The sequence below is a fragment of the Pseudoliparis swirei genome, chromosome 5 (assembly GCF_029220125.1).
Source record: "Pseudoliparis swirei isolate HS2019 ecotype Mariana Trench chromosome 5, NWPU_hadal_v1, whole genome shotgun sequence".
Classification (NCBI taxonomy): Eukaryota; Metazoa; Chordata; class Actinopteri; order Perciformes; family Liparidae; genus Pseudoliparis; species Pseudoliparis swirei.
This window is the reverse complement of record NC_079392.1, coordinates 13794018-13811768: the sequence shown is the minus strand read 5'-3', so window position 1 is coordinate 13811768 and position 17751 is coordinate 13794018. Positions and strand designations below refer to the sequence as shown.

The 17751-nt window shown below is 40.4% G+C and overlaps 1 protein-coding gene across 1 annotated transcript; it reads right to left on the bottom strand.

Annotated features, from left to right (window-relative positions):
- Positions 1–293: 293 nt before the first annotated feature.
- On the bottom strand, positions 294–13961 carry rad54l (RAD54 like). Its single transcript, XM_056415303.1, has 18 exons — positions 13638–13961; positions 13443–13526; positions 13041–13151; positions 12876–12936; positions 12654–12789; positions 12447–12516; positions 11891–12179; positions 11071–11195; positions 10158–10308; positions 9934–10060; positions 4961–5035; positions 4549–4679; positions 4357–4467; positions 3977–4100; positions 3809–3887; positions 3532–3711; positions 2720–2883; positions 294–1712 (listed from the first exon to the last, which is right to left on the bottom strand). The coding sequence occupies exons 1-18, from the start codon at positions 13638–13640 to the stop codon at positions 1511–1513; spliced, it is 2223 nt and encodes a 740-aa protein (XP_056271278.1). The 5' UTR covers positions 13641–13961; the 3' UTR covers positions 294–1510.
- Between the last annotated feature and the right edge of the window lie 3790 nt (positions 13962–17751).

Below are 17751 nucleotides of genomic sequence, written 5' to 3'. Positions count from 1 at the left end.
GGGGTTCTTCTTCTTTGGTTTTAATAAAGGGAAACACCGCCCTCTACTGTACCCGCAGAGTACAGCACCATGACTCGATGGAAATGTCTGCACCTGGTTCCTGTGCATCAGGGGTGTAACACATTTTCACCGTGGGCCATCATGGTTGTAACTATAATTGCAACTACTCCCGAACGTATTGTTAAATAACTGTTTTTGCATTTTATTGTTTATTCAAGTCTTAACAATATTGTACATGCATTTATATAAATGTAAAAATATAAGCAAATGTCTAATATTATAATATAAATCCATTCAATTTAATGATATGTATTATAACCCACATTAATCTATTAAAGATGAAATCACGGTATTACATTCACTTTGTTCAAAGCTTTTTCATCACAGACCTTGCAAAGGACGTAACTCTGGTCCAACAACAACAAACAAGTGTGACAGATGTGGTCTCGGGCAGATGGATGCATCATCACCCCTGAATGACAAGTTAAGACCCAAATCAAGGAACATTTTTCAACTTTTGAAATTTATATAAAGAAAAGATGGTGTAGTTTGAACCTGCGATAGTAGAGAATATCACATTATGCACAAAACAATTGTTAGGAATATTCCCCTTTACAGTCAATTCTAAACCAAAAAGTGCACAGTGCAATACAACACAGAGGAAATAAACCAAGAGTGTAGAGTAATTTTCTCAGACTTCTATACAACCAGGAGTCACCCTCTGGTGGTCAGTAGAGAGAATGCATGTTTTTAGACACTTCCTGTTCAGCTTCACTCGGCAGAACCGGAGGTTACCTCCTGGTACAGACTTTCTTATTTTACTTAGCCATTATTTAACCTCTTACTTAGACAGACGTGTGTGTTCATCGTTAGCATAATCAGCCGCCCACAAATTGGCTTTCTGTTCCACTACATTTGCGGACAAATGTAATTCATAACATTTTTACAAAACAACCACACTGTGGAGTTCAAGTCTCCCGCCTCTCTGTCAGTTGCTGCTCATAAATTACACTTGAAGTGTTGTGCAGTATTAGTATTGTTAAATTATGTTTTGGATGAGCTTCTGCAGGGACACTGGAGGAAAAAAACTCCAACGCTTAAACATTTACATCTGATTCTACAATTCATATATCAGCTTTTGAGCTGCCAAGGGACTACAGAGGTGAATGTACTTAAAGCTAGACACTGGTATGGTGCATCAAATGGTGACATTTATTTTTATAAACTGGTCATTGTTCCTTAAAACTCATTTAATGTAGGGAAACTAACCTGCACCACAGCTTGACGTGCACATCGGGACTACTGGTCCAAACAAATCACTTCCCAGACTAGTTTTATCCCGATCCTGGACAGGTCATTCATGAGAGGAGGTGACTTAATCCATGATGGATACAACACAAATTAAATTCTCCTTTACTTTAATCTTTTTGTAAAAATACAACAGAATAACAAATAAATATCAGGATATCCAGTGCATGTGGTCCTGAGATAGTCTTTTGAGTTCTTCCCGCTACACGACACCCTTCTGGTCCTCGTGCGAGCGCTGGTGGAAGACAAAGGAGACGGCAGCGTCCCAGGAGGCTTTCAGCACTTGGTCCCTCAGACCCTTCTTGTCGAAGCAGTGGTTCCACTGGGAGAGATTGCTGGTGCAGTCAGAGTCGTCTGTAGGAGGCCGGACCTCCCTGCCGTTCACACAGCGGCGACAGCGAAACCTGACCGTCGCGAGGAGGGAGAGGAGAAGCCCGCTTCAATACATTTATGATCAGATGCTAGTAATTGTTTATGATCAAATTAAAACTAGACCATACATTCCTAAATAAACATCATGCTGAATTGAAGACTACTTGAAACTAGAGATTGAGAACATAAACTCATGTTTACAAAGTTTACTTAGGGAATAAATCAAGAGAAGTTTCTATAGACTTCTATACAACCAGAGGAGTCGCCCCCTGGTGCTCAGTAGAGAGAATGCAAGTTTTAACACTTCGTCATCGGCTTCCCTTGTCAGAACTGGGGGTTTCTGCCTGGTACAGACGCTCTTATTTAATTTAGCCTTTATTTTACCTGAACTAGACATACGGGTTGTAAATTGCTTATTTCGTCATTAGCATAATCAGCACCCCACAAATGACTACGAAAGGCTTCCTGTTTCACTACGTTTGTGGGCGAATTTGATTAATAAAAGAGACTTACATGATTGTAAGTCGCTTTGGAGAAAAGCGTCAGCTAAATGACATGTAATGTAATATAATGTTGCAAAAAAGTGGGAAGAATACAAAAATCAGCAGACAAAAACTTATCTAGCCTTGGTTGTGGTCGTATTAGAGCAGTGGTTCTCAAATGGGGGTACGTGTACCCCTGGACGTAGGTGAAATCAGTCCAGGGGGTATGTGAGATTTAAACAAATATATTTAACCAGTTTCTTGTTATATTTTCCAAAGAATTAAAAAATATAAACAGCCCAGATCCTTATGCATTGTCGTCAGAACAGTGCTATACTGTGCAGACCGTTTCATGGGGAATTATAAGTTTGAGATTCATAAGTCAGGCTCTACCATCAATAATATCAACCACTATGTTAAATTCTATATTTTGTATGATACAGGGTTTCAGCACAGATTTCATGTACCCTACATTTTTTGTCTCACACCCTTTTAACAAGCCAAATATAAAATACATTTTTAGAAACTACTGCATCAGTGCTGTGTGAGTCATGTACCGGTCATGCGTGTCGCTGGTGGTCTCCTCGTTGAGGGTGAAGAGTTCCCGGAGTTCTCCGAGGGAGAAGTGGCGCTCCACGTCCTGCTCCTCGTCCACCACACAGCTGCTCAGGGCTTTCTTGTGGGCCTGCCGCTGGAGGATCTTCTCCTCGATCGTCCCGGTCTGTCGGCACACAAACACACGAGTCAAAACATGGAAACAAAGCGAACCCGGCTATCAGAAGCTCCCGTGCTGCTCCGACACATTCATTATGAGATCCTTAACTGTCTTGACAAGTTGAACCAGGAGGAAAAAAGTTATTTATACTATGTGAAAATATGACTGTATATTGCTAAAAGAAAACAGGCATTAAGCGTGCAATGTGTAACACCTGGCCACGTGCTCCAAACAAAAAGAGGGCAGCACCTCTACTACTGGGTCCATACGATCGAAATTAATCAGTTATGTAACAAAAAGCCAACTACTTACTAACAGCAGGGCAAGAAGAACAATTCAACCAAACTGCTGAAACTCTGAGACTAACAGGGTGGCAGTACGTGTGGATGTACATTTGTATATTAGATTAAATCTTAAGTGGCAGAAATGAGAAAACGACTTGTCATGAGTCCTTCCTGCCGCCAGGAGGCGAATACGGGAGGAGAGCGTGCGGCTGCTACACTCCCTTCCTGGTTAGCATGATCATTTCAGGAGATATCTCTGCAACAGGACGTCAACCCTAAAACCTCTTCACGTTCTGGCCAGATCTTACACGTTGCACCTTTAAGAAGTGTTTATGTCACGTGTGCATCGTGTGCGCTGAGTTCAACTGACAGAGAGCAGCCTGTAGATGTAGCAGGTCTTCTTCTGGCCGTCTCTCCACACACGCGCCATCGCCTGCTCGTCATTGGCCGGGTTCCAGTCCGGATCAAACATGACGAGGCGATTAGCACCGATCAGATTCAGGCCACATCCACCAGCCTTGCTGCTCAGCATGAAGATGAACTCTGGACTCTGAGAAAACAGATGGAGTCAGACGTTGTTCAGCTGCTTTTTGATTTGTATTTTTTTTAAAGCTCAGTGTTGTTTGAAACAAAGTTGTCCCACTCACAGATGGACTGTTGAATCTTTCTACAATCTTGGCTCTTTTCTTAATGGACATTGTGCCATCCAGACGACCATAGAGGTATCTGCAAAAGACCAAGAAGAGGGTTGCCGCTAACTTTAACTGACATATCCTATAATACAGGCATTGAAATGACGGTTTCCCAAAAGTTACCTTCTAGATCTGCAAAGCTTTTCAAAGAGGTCCAGTGTTTGAGTGTAGTTGGAGACAAGCACCACCTTGTCACTAGATGTCGTCCTTGTCATCGCCAGAATGTAGTCAAGAACCAGCATTTTCCCTGAAGCGTGAAAAAAAAAAAGGAAATACAGTAATTGATAACCTCTCACAAAAATGCCCGCAAAGATGATAAAACCGGTGCCAGTACTTTCCACACCGTTAATGAGGTGGCCACAAGTCTTACGACGTTCAGCCACTTCCCAGTTATTCTACCTCTCTTAGACCAAGTCAATTCAAACTGTTAATGTCTTAGAAAGAGACATCAGGACCCATTAGATGTATTTTTAACACCATCAGAGTATTTGGCATGTTCTTACCAGAGAGCTGAGGCTCCAAAGCCTTAGTGCAGTAACCGGGTGGGAACAGATCCAGCGCCCCCTCAAAGCCCTCTGCATTCTCCACACACTTCTCATAGATGAGAGCCGGGTCTGGAACGCAGAACGCTGGTTAGTGTTTTCCACCAAGCAGCAGATGATTTTAGTCGTTGTTTTTGGTTTAAGCACACTTACGATTGCACAGTTTCTTGAGTGATGTGATGGAGGACAGGGAGGAGACATTCGTTTTTCCCTCTTGTAACGTCTCGATGGGTTTCGCCTGCCGCAGGAAGTGCTTATAGAGCGCCGACTGCAGAGGAGTCAACCTACAGGGAACCCATTAGAATGTGTTGACATATTTAAATCTATATCGCTCAATGCAATATTGTATTTGGAAGTACAATACTTTATAAGATCTGGCTGGGGATGTGCCAAATTTTACTGATTTAAATAAAACTACATTTGGTATAGAATACATAATAAACTGATGTATTTGAACAATTCTGCTGAATTTGTTAAATAAACAAACGGTTTTGGATTGTAAAACATGTTTTACTCAAAGGGATTTCAAAAAGTGTTGGCTCTTGTCGGAGCCAAATTAACCTACCTGCAACACACGACATGCTCGATTTTCACAGGAAGATATTTTGACAAGATATCTGATGTTCTCCTTATCAAGCACCTGTAGAAGCAGAACATGGTCAGTATTAGAGGGGAGTATTAATATGTGCATGATACCGTGTCTTAACTTGACACATTACATCTGCTGTCCATCCTGAGAGAGGGATCCTCCTCTGTTGCTCTCCTGAAGGTTTTTTGGGGAGTATTTCCTGATCCCGGGACAGAGAATATCGTATGTGTACAGACAACGGACAAGGCTGATTTGTGAAGTTGAAATGAGGAACAATATGAAACTCTCTCATTTTACTCTAAAAATCTAAATATGGTGGCGGCTGGTTGGAGGTAGATATTTCCTAGCCAACTGGCTGCCTATACTTCCAGACATTTCCAGAAACTCACAAAGTAAAATGAGCGTTTTCTGTTTGAAAGTAAAAACTTCGGAACACATAAAATACACTTCAACCATCTTTTTAAGCAATCTCAAAGCTTGATTTAGATTTTAAAATCTTTGCAAAACTATAGCAAATATACTACATACCTGCAAACTCATGAGGGGTGAAAAAGGTGACAACGGGGTGGGGGTCCTCTGCTCTGACTAAGTCAGTGCCCACAAACCCTTCTAATAAGAATATAATAGATGTTTGTATATATATATATATATATATACACTACCATTCAAAAGTTTGGGATCACCCAGACAATTTCGTGTTTTCCATGAAAACTCACACTTTCATTTATCAAATGAGTTGCAAAATGTATAGAAAATATAGTCAAGACATTGACAAGGTTAGAAATAATGATTTGTATTTGAAGTATTAATTTTTTTCTTCAAACTTTGCTTTCGTCAAAGAATGCTCCTTTTGCAGCAATTACAGCATTGCAGACCTTTGGCATTCTAGCTGTTAATTTGTTGAGGTAATCTGTTGAAATGTCACCCCACGCTTCCTGAAGCACCTGCCACAAGTTGGATTGGCTTGATGGGCACTTCTTGCAGACCATACGGTCAAGCTGCTCCCACAACAGCTCAATGGGGTTGAGATCTGGTGACTGTGCTGGCCACTCCATTACAGACAGCATACCAGCTGCCTGCTTCTTCCCTAAATAGTTCTTGCACAATTTGGAGGTGTGCTTTGGGTCATTGTCCTGTTGGAGGAGGAAATTGGCTCCAATCAAGCGCTGCCCACAGGGTATGGCATGGCGTTGCAAAATGGAGTGATAGCCTTCCTTATTTAAAATCCCTTTTTACCTGGTACAAATCTCCCACTTTACCAGCACCAAAGCAGCCCCAGACCATCACATTACCTCCACCATGCTTGACAGATGGTGTCAGGCACTCTTCCAGCATCTTTTCACCTGTTCTCGTCTCACAAATGTTCTTCTGTGTGATCCAAACACCTCAAACTTGGATTCATCTGTCCATAACACCTTTTTCCAATCTTCCTCTGTCCAATGCCTGTGTTCTTTTGCTCATACCAATCTTTTCTTTGTATTGGCCAGTCTCAGATATGGCTTTTTCTTTGCCACTCTGCCTAGAAGGCCAGCATCCCGGAGTCGCCTCTTCACTGTCGACGTTGACACTGGCGTTTTGCGGGTACCATTTAAAGAAGCTGCCAGTTGAGGACCTGTGAGGCGTCTATTTCTCAAACTAGACTCTAATGTACTTGTCTTCTTGCTGAGTTGTGCACCGGGGCCTCCCACTTCTCTTTCTGCTCTGGTTAGAGCCCGTTTGTGCTGTTCTCTGAAGGGAGTAGTACACACCGTTGTAGGAAATTTTCAGTTTCTTTGCAATTTCTCGCATGGAATAGCCTTGATTTCTAAGAACAAGAATAGACTGGCGAGTTTCACATGAAACTTCTTTTTTTCTGGCCATTTTGAGTCTTATCGAACCCACAAATGTGATGCTCCAGATAATCAACTAGCTCAAAGGAAGGCCAGTTTTATAGCTTCTCTCATCAGCAAAACAGTTTTCAGCTGTGCTAACATAATTGCACAAGGGTTTTCTAATCATCCATTAGTCTTCTAAGGCGATTAGCAAACACAATGTACCATTAGAACACTGGAGTGATAGTTGATGGAAATGGGCCTCTATACACCTATGGAGATATTTCATTAGAAACCAGACGTTTCCACCTAGAATAGTCATTTACCACATTAACAATGTATAGAGTGTATTTCTGATTGATTTAATGTTATCTTCATTGAAAAAAACAGTGCATTTATTTTGCATGGGCCCAGGTGTGAATAGGAGCGAAGCCCATTCAGAGAAATCTCTACGTCCACTTGAGCGACAATCACACAGGTTAACAAGTCCCACGTTACACTATTTTACAAATCAAGTAACTTCCTGAATTTGGTGCACTTGAACACTTTTTTAATTTCTAAATTATTTTAGAAATTAATTCCTTTTGTTCCTTATTTTATCCAATATCAATAATATATAATAAACCTGCCCACCCACCCTGTCTGTGATATCTCATCAGAGGCCCACACCCCGGGAAGTGGCTGAATGGAGAAGGGGTGGAGGGGTTTCTGTGAGATTCACAGACTGAATTCCTGCTGGAAATCACTTCTATATACAGACTCTGGTTCGGTGCTCCGTGACGTCACTAGCGAGTAGCGACGTCACAGCACAGAACCAGAGTCCTTACATGTCACGTGACAATGTTTCCATGGTGACGGACAAGGTCACGGAGATCGAAGGCACTGACAAGAAGTGACTTCCACCAGGAAACCTGTTTAAACTGTATATGCATGTACATGTTGTGTATGTATATATGTACTTATGTGTGTGCATACTACTGTTTATATCTGTCACGGGACACAACATGTAACTATCTAATCTTTCATGGAACAATGTAATTCTCAGGCCAGCAGACATGGTGGTAAAACGCTAGCTAAGCGGCGCTAGCCTTAATTAACTGTCTTCACTTTAACTTCTACAGTTAATAACTGTCAAAATATAAAAGCGAGCGAACATAACATTAATATATATATATGGTGCTTATGTACGTTTCTCACCTGTAAACACCAAGAGACTCGCATCAACAGCTGCGTCACTGTCTGTGTTACGCTGGTCTAACTTGTTTGTTTAAGACAATAATTACAGCACCAGTCATGGCAAAACCCGCTACTGCCCCCTACTGGCGAACACAAGTATAACAATATTTAAAAATCATTCAAATTAGGAACAATTGGAAAAGTAGCACATCTTCAAATGTAGGAAGCTGGAACCATAACATGTTTTTTTTAATATTTAAAGTGAAATTATTATCAACAATTTTTTTCTTTTTTTCTTCTCTTAAGCAACTAATTGATTAATCTAATAATATTTTTAGCTGAACTTTGGTAGTTTTACAACAAAATGTATAAAGTAGAAATATTATTAATGATATCATGATAGTAATAAAAAATATGCGTTGTCATTATATATCATATGGTTAAAGTCATTCATAAACCAACTTCCATTTCTTTGGCCTGAACAACAAGGACTCGTGAGCTCTGCTGAGCCATGACTCTGTTCCCTGAGTCTGTTCTGCCTCGACCTGGTTGTCATTAACATTATAACTTCTATACGATACCTGACATAAATATCATGATACCAGAATTCGATACAATACCATAAAAACAATGATACCAAAAATACGATACTGGTAAATGTTTCTATAATAGTAATAAATAAAACATCTGTATGGTTCACTTTTTACCAACTTTTTCAACACTTAACAAATGGCAGTATTATTAGTATTAATACAGCCAGATATTAATGAAACTACATGGTTCCATCATAGCATTGATTATACACTATGAGGCCTGAAGTCAGTATCTGACCAGATGATACAGAGTTCATCAGGATGAGCAGCTGTAGAGTTACATAACTTTACAGACTGTCTGCCTTGGAGACAAAGAACTGAAACATTTCACTTCTGGAATCATCTTTTTCTTCTTTTTCTAAAGCTGAAGACTTTAAGTCTCAAAAGCTCCACCACTTAACGCCACTCGCTGCGCAGCGCATTGCGTGCAGACAGCTTGACACGGAAGAGCGCGTGCGCTCTGATCGCGCTCTTTTAATGAAGTATTGAGACAAAAAATATGCTAAATCATATCGTGTTTAACGTACGGGTACTTTGTTAGTATCGCTACACCGTGCAGCGTGACAGCAGTAGATGTAGCGGAGTGACATTCAAGCTAACCTAAACCCCTAAACGCTGTCGACATCTGAACGCTGATTGGCCGGGACGCGACACGTCCCATCAAAGAAGTTTTATTGCGAAGAGCACATCACATTTTCTCCGTGTCCCAATCCAATCTCATAAACGCCGGCCGGCCAGTTGACCCCCCCCCCCCCCCCCAAAAACAAAAACTCTTCGGATCTACACGATTCACTTGGATGACCTATTTTGATTTCAAAACGGTGAATTTCACCGAAAGGTGACAAGTTTGCAGGTATGATACTAGAAACATTTAAAGGCTTCATAATCGAGGAGTTATTTGTCATAAATTTGATGATTTGTCGAAGCAGGCCATTATATGCTCCCACTCTTTTCACCACCAGCATAAACAAGTGATGACTCCTGAAACGCGTACCCTTCAGGGAGGGGTGTAAGGTCTCCCTATATTCGGACGATATAGCTCTCTTCAAGTTAAAAAAACAAACAACAAATAAATAATTGATATGCAATTTCAGACAGATATATTTTAGAACAACATGAGGAAGTGATTTTTGACATTTTGGAAAGACATGGATGTGCACGACAACAGTTGGTGGAGGCATACAATCGTGAGGCGATTACTCTATTAATATTGTTTTCTGTTTTTGAAAAACCTCAAAACAATAGTTTACAAACAAAATAAAATACATAGATATATAATGATAATAAATGAAAGAAAATAACAAAAGCATCTTTATTCTAGAAAATGAAATAAGAATAAAAACACCCTGCAAATGTGCGTTGAGCTCACCTGTTGACGATGCTGATCAGCTCCTTGAGTTTTCCCTCTCCCGTCTCTCTGTCTTTACCACTAGCATCTGCATCTCGACCTTTGAGGATGGGAAGCTCAAACCGCTTCTTAAACTCCTGGGCTGTACCTGCCATCCAGGTGGAGAAAAAAAATGGAGGGGATCAGGACAAACGACAGAAATAATCCAAACGTGTTTGAGACATTTTGTACGTGGAGATACTTACCAAGGATCCCAGCATTAACAAAGTGGACCAGGCTGAAGTACTCCAGCAGGTCGTTCTGGATGGGCGTTCCCGATATCAGCACTCTCCTCTTGGCACTCATGGCATTTAGGGCCTGGTACGTCTGGTTGTCAGAGTTCTTCAGCCGATGGCCCTAGAGCACACACAACTATTACACCACTGTGTCAACAGTCCTCGTGCGACAATTCTGGGAGACAGAACTCTGAGATCCAGTTGTCTGACTTTCTACATCATAATAGTTTATTTGAGGAGTTCCAGTCAGGATTTAGAAAACACCACAGCACCGAGACATCACTGGTGAAAATTATAATGACCTCCTAATAGCATCAGATAAAGGACTCATCTCTGTCCATGCCTTGTTAGACCTTAGTGCTGCATTCGACACGATTGACCATGACATCCTATTACAGAGACTCACTGGAGCAGCCGATTGGCATTTCAGGCACCGCATTAAGTTGGTTTAAATCCTATTTATCAGATTGATCTCAATTTGTAATTGTAAACGATGAAGCCTCGATGAACAATTTTTTTGTCCTTTACCTCCCAAGTAAAACAAACCTCAAGGACTGAATCTTTCATCTACGTAACATTTAAAAAATCAGGCACATCTCGTCTCAAAAAGATGCAGAAAAACTGGTTCACTTGTGTGTTACTTCTAGACTAGATTACTGCTATTCCTTATTATCAGACTGCTCTAATAAGTGCCTCTGCCTCAAGGGCCTGGCCTCATTGGTCCGGCCTCTTTCGCGATGCCTCCTGCCTCTGTGGCCCTGCTGATGCCCCTTCCTCCACCCCTCCTCTCCTCTCAATCTCATTCTGTTTTAGGGATTGTGAAAAACTCATTATTCATAATTTCTAAATACAACATAAACTGAATTGAAGTGAGATTAAATACCTCGTCACAGATGACCAATCCGACCGTGCCCTTGTGCAGAACCCCGGCGTGCAGTCGAAATGTCTCATATGAAATGATCAGGATCGGGGTTGGTATTCTCAAACCGTGCTGAGACATGAAGTTCACTAAAAAACAAAGCACATTTTTCTACCTGGCCAAAGATGTTAATGACACGCTGCAATATTGCCACTAAATTTAAAATAGCAGAAACATCTTTAGAATTAAGTCATGTCAGTTTCGATTGGTGTGAACAATCATAAATTCAATCATTCATTGACTTTGGAATCAAGAGAGTGCAAGTGACTTTTTTTTGGTTCCGTCCCGATGCGCGCACTCTGCGGCGCGTGAGACGGAGAGCCGAGTAGTGTTAACGCGGCACGTAGAGACAGAAATGACATGCTGTTGTGTAGATACGATCAACAACAGACGGTTGTTTAGTTTAATAAAGGAAGAAAGACGTGCTATAGAGAAAATTTCAGGGGGGCGTGCCAATTTTTTTTAATGTCATGCGATCTACCATACTACGCCGCGATCGACTGGCAGGTCGCCGCAATCGACCGGTCGATCGCGATCGACGTATTGAGCACCCCTGATGTAAAGCAAAGAAGAGTGACATACAGGTGATACGGAGGATGGCGGATTAGTGTAGGATTCAATAACCATGTAGAATGGCTGTTAATAAATATTCCGGCTTGGCTCTTGAGCAAAAGGCTGTTTGCTTAAGCAGAGATGTCTATGAAAAGAGCAATACCAGAAGTCTTGGTCTAAAAACACTGCTGTGGATACTGATGATGAAACGGAGGGGAAAGGTGAACTGTACCTAGTTGTCTGTCGATCTCATCCTTTGAACCTCCGTCAATGGCCACTGGTGTCACGCGTCCTCCCAGCCACTTTCCTACTTCATTGTACCAGTTGCGAACCAGACTGGAAGGGGAAACCACAATGACCTTGTCTATCTCCGGCTTAACGTCCGGGCTTTGGCGCAGCAGAGTCCACATGAGGGCGATGCACTGTAAGGTCTTCCCCAGGCCCATCTCATCGGCCATGATGCAGCCGTACGAATCGGAGATGCGTCTTCCCATCACACAGTCCCACAGGAACTTCACCCCCTAAAGAGATAACAAGGCATTCATTTTCTATCTAAAATATATATCCACCCAAGAAAAAGCTTTACTCGTTTGTTTTTTCAATAAACTGCTTATAAAAGGTCGAGAAGTATATTACTTCTCATTCCATTTTTTTATTTCTGAAAAGAAGCAAAGTGAGGCTGCTTCATTTATAAGATAATATAGTTATGATGAATACAATATATCTTTAAATATTATTGTATTCTTGATTTGGGTCAGCATAAAAGAAAGAAATAATCTCAGCTTTACCTCTCTCTGATGGGGTCTGAGCACTTTTCCTAAAACTGGATCCACAACAACATGGACTGGTAGTTTTTCTCTGGACAAGACAAAGAATAGCGACACGTTTCTTTATATTACAAAAAGTGATATAGAAATACCAGAGGAGACACAAGGCACAGTTTATGTCTACAAATCCATAAAGCTAATCAGAATCAATCCTTTAAGAGGACTTACTTTTCAGCTTTGATCAGGTCGTGAGCGCTCAGAGTCGGGGGCTCATAAAGGACCAGAGCGTCTTCTGCGAAGGGATCGTGAAGCGCTTTCCTCACACCTGCACGCTTCAGGCCGAGTGCCCTGATTCCCAGTGAGCCTGTGGGCATTTCATCAAGAGAACAGTTTGAGTAATTCTTTACCCATTGCACTAGACATGAGAACGTGGACCCAGACAATTGTTACCTGTGTAATTAGGAATGGGGATTTTAAATGGCTTGGAGAGGATACTGCGAATAAACGCCTCCTGCAGAAAGGATTGTAAAAACAAAATTAACCAAGTCGGGGCATCAAATTGGAACTATTTTCACACACACAAGATGTAGTTTGATAGTCCTCAACAATGCTTACATGTTTGTCACCATCCAGACAAGGGGACGGCTTGTTCAGCTGTGTCAGAGGCTTTCTGAAGGGAGAAATGGGGCTCTCTAGCTTCTTATTATCACCGTTTCTTTTTTTCTCCTGCAAAAAAAAAGCACAACATGTTTTCTTTTTCTTGAAATAAAGGGATTCAGGTGATGCTGAACTGAAGAGTGGTTGCGTACAGTTCAGAGGGTGTTGGAAGACACGTCATGTAAGATCTGGGCTTATGCCAATATGCAAGAAAGCATCTAAACGGCCGGATTCATGAACAGATATTGGCGTACAGGTCTCTTCGTTGAAGGACGCAACAGTTGGAGAGATCTGACATGTAACAGCTTCCAATTAAGCTAATGTGCAACGTTAACTTATTGCTCATGATGATTGACTCACGGTTCTACATGTCCAGTCATCATCCTCACAGGAATCCCCTGGTTGCTTCCGTTTGGCCACCTGACTGGGTGCAAGACTCCTTCTCTGGGATCAGGATTGTAAATGATTAAGATAGACAGTTACAAACTGGTAGTCAACATCCGAATGCAGTCCGCAGCATAATGCAAATACGGAACAATAATTTGACGTGCTTACCATTGCTTTTTGTTTCCTAGCCTGGGCTGTTAAGTAGAGGCTCCTCACCTGCCCGTGTTGCTAGCATGTGAAGCTAAGTTACCCCTAGTTACCCACCAGCAGCTGACGCTAACGCTAGCTGCTCTGCCGGCTTCATTTTCAAAGCAGAGGCGCTCATGTCTGTGCTACTTGTTTTACTCTTACTTTATTTAAGCACGAACTGACTTATAATACCGAAGGATATTACCAGTGAAATATCACAGCAACCGAATAGTGTGTTAGTCCCTAAGAAGTTTAATAATAACATTAGTTTGGCATGTTTAGCTTTCTTCCGGTCGGTATTCAATTTCGCGCTAAATGTTGCTGCAATACACTACGGCAAGTCCGAAAGGCCAAATGTAAGGCTGCACTATTACTGTAGTGTACCGGCCCCTATAATAGATAGTTTGGGGCTGTATACATCGTGAAAACATCGGTTTTTTTTCAATAAAAATGATCTGATATTTTGTGTGTCAGTGTCATTAACGCAAATACGGAAGCACACTTTCAGTTTAGTTTTTGAGGTACTACTTCACTTGAGTATTTTCAAATTAAACTTATGCTACTTTATGCTATATCTCTACATTAATCCAATCAACATCCGGTTTTATTAATACAATTACTGTTTGAGACCAAAACTACAGAGACGATATTTTAAAAACATTTTCACCAGCGACAAAATTCAAAATGCTGCAATGCATTAATGCGTGAGCATTAATAATCACTATAAGAAAGCCATGAACTTTGTTATATTTTGTTATGAACAAATACATTGTTTTATAGGCTATGGAGTATATAGGATATATTTAGGCCAATGGATAAACATTTCTATTTCTATATTGCTAATTTTAACCCTGTTCTTTGAATCGGGCTATCTGGACTCCTATATCTACTGTCAAAAGGCATTTCATATCTTTTAGCTGATGCTTTTATCCAAAGCAACTTACAATAAGTGAATTCAACCATGAGTACAAACTCAGAACAACCAGAATCAACAAAGTAACATTTATTCAAGCAAGCCAAACTACAAACATATCATAAGTAAGAGTCATTCAAGTGCCACTGAAGTGCTAATCTGTTATTATTCAAGGTATATTCGGAAAAGATGTGTTTTGAGTGACCGGCATAATTTGATTACTGTGGAAACACGAACTAAAGCTTTCAAATTAATCGGTAAATTGCTTTAGACATATTATTCAAGGTTCCACATATATGTCAGTTTAAAAATGCATCAAGAACTGAGTGTGTTTTACTCCTGTCTTCTGAAGGCTAATTTTATTTTACCCACACAATATTTTCTCTTTTCCTCAATGTATTTCCAAATTCCAATACACTTTATGCTTATATGACAATGGGGTAATTGGTGTATTGTCTGCCCAATACTTAATTGTGGAGCCATGAAACCTTTTAATTGAATTTGAAGTGCCGTTCGCTTATTAACAGAACACACTAAACACGTACATTATTTACGCTTGGCTCGTGCAGTGTGGAGCTGAGTTGAGTTTACTGTGTGACCATCAGGGGGCAGCTTCCCCTTGTTTCCATCCAGGTGTCTTCATGCGTCGCCTTACTGTGTCACAACCAGGGAGCACACACCTGTGGTGATGCTGTGTTGGAGGAAACCTCCCTGTGAAACGTCTGGTGAACACATCCAATTGGGCCTCCATGGCCCTGCTGATGCCCCCCTCCTCTCTATCTCCTTCATGGATGGTGGGGGTCTGGATCGTGGTCCATGCCTACTACTAATTATTCATACATTTCTGTCCTATTAAATGAATGTGTTGTAACTCTGAAACACTGTTCATTCTGTACAGATGACATCTCTTGCTTCTATCCATACGGGGGAAAGGGATCCTCCTCTGTTGCTCTCCTGAAGGTTTCTTCACTTTTTTCCTCGTGAAAGAGTTTTTTCTGTTTTTTGGGGGGGAGTTTTTCCTGATCAGATTATGGACAGGGATGTCATATGAGTACAGATTGTAAAGCCCTCTGAGGCACATTTTTATTTTTTGATTCTTGGTTTAACAAAATAACCTAAATTGAATTGTGTGAATAAAGGTGTTACCGCTATTGATTGAGACTGTAAGAATTTGTTTTCAAAATGTACAAAAATAGTGTTCAGACAGTATTTTAGAATACACCGTGAGTTTATTCAAGATAATACAGTGCCATAACAGATATAAAGACTATTAACTATTTTTGTTGTTGTTTTAAATAGGCTGCTGGGAGACGACCTGACGTCTCATACAGGTGGTTGAGAAGTGCATTGCAGAGCCTGGCTCTCTGACAACAGGGCAACTCACTCTGCGGCGGCACATGGAGCACATGGAGCACATGGAGCAGGGAACTCACTCCTCCAGACCCAGCTGTACTCATTCCACAGAGGCGAACCCCTTCGATGCCACGACGAGGGAACATGATAAATAATGAGCACGTGTTAAGGCTGATACTAAGTTGTTGTCGATGTCGTGGTCAGTTCTGTGGCTCACATCTGATTGTTCCATATTTCTTCTTCACTGCGGTTCCGAAAGTGTTTTGTGTCCGAGTACGTATTTTTTTAAATCAATACGTAATATTACTCTTTACACTACTGGCTTCACTACTGTGAAGTGTTGAGTGTGTCAACAGAATAGGTATAGACTAACAAAGTTTGATGAAAATGTACCTGACAAATAAAGAACTAATCTAATAATGAAACTGACATTCGTTCAAATAACTATTTTAAATTGAAAATGTGAATTTAGTCTCTCTCAAGAAAAGAAATCTCCAAATTGTATTTTATTTACATTTTTCAGATGAACTGAAGTATTTGTTTTTCTTTTCTTAGTATGCTCAACACAGCTGCACCTTGCATTTAAAAGACGAGTAAACACAAAGATAATTCATAATGAATGAATTAATAATTTCTATTATCTTATTTAAATTGCAATATAATAGCAAATTAGCTTTCTTAAAAGTTCAAACTTCTTATGTTTTGACATACTTCCTCGCTGTTCCTCATACTCGCAGCTCTGTAACATTCACAGTTTGCGATTGCTTTAATTGAAATATGGATCCTTTTAATTTAAAGATGTATCAGCATCGTGGCACCTCCTACTCAACGACCCAGACAGCAGCAACATATTCTTTCCTTAGCCAGTTGGATTGTGCTGGCCTGTGAAATCGGATTCACATTTGAAGAGTGACAATAACAAAGTACAAGTCTAATTATGAAGACTATTATTCTAGGGATCCAATACCCAATATGGATTGTTCTAAAAAATTATAATTGAAATGACATATGGAAAAACATGAATATACATGAATACTTATTGATAATAAACATAGCCAGAACAGCTTTAATGCAAATAAAGAATAAATACAATAATTTAAACAATAAATACTCTTATGTACAGTAAGGCAACATGATGCATAGCATCAAACAGATATATTTGGTACAGACAACTTTGTGAACAGTCAGAAGGCCTCAGAAAGGATGTTGCTGGTGATACACTGCATGGTACCACTTTCAGTATGTATATACACAAGCTGAAAGCACAATTAGTAAAAACTGCGTTTTCATTGGTTTAAATCCATGGCAACTCTGCGTCTAATTAATAAAGGAAGCATAAAACAGCATTCAGAATTTTCATTAATTTCTCCCACTTTAGCTTGTACCATGGAGGACTCCATTGTTTCTCGGCACTGAAAACATTTGAATTAAACAGTAGGTATTTGCTGAAGTGTATTTTAGTGTAAGACATGTTAACATACTTCCCTAAACACAACAACGCAAACTAAATAATTTCTTCAATTTACTCTACATTCTCATCATACCATAACCTGGATATTTACATAATGAATTGACAAATATAATATCAATAAATGCGGACATAAATAAATAAATAAAGCATTGCTGGCTTTTAAGCAGTTACTTTACAGACTGTCGGACCTGTTTTGCGATATAAATACAGAATATGGGCTTTTAATAAATGCCACATATTAATGTAAGGTTTAGAAAGACCCAGAGACACGCGGTAACTGGGCTCATTATTATTTGAACACTACACTGTGAAAATTTAAACTCAAAGGCTGACAGAGCTGTGAACGAGCTGTGCCG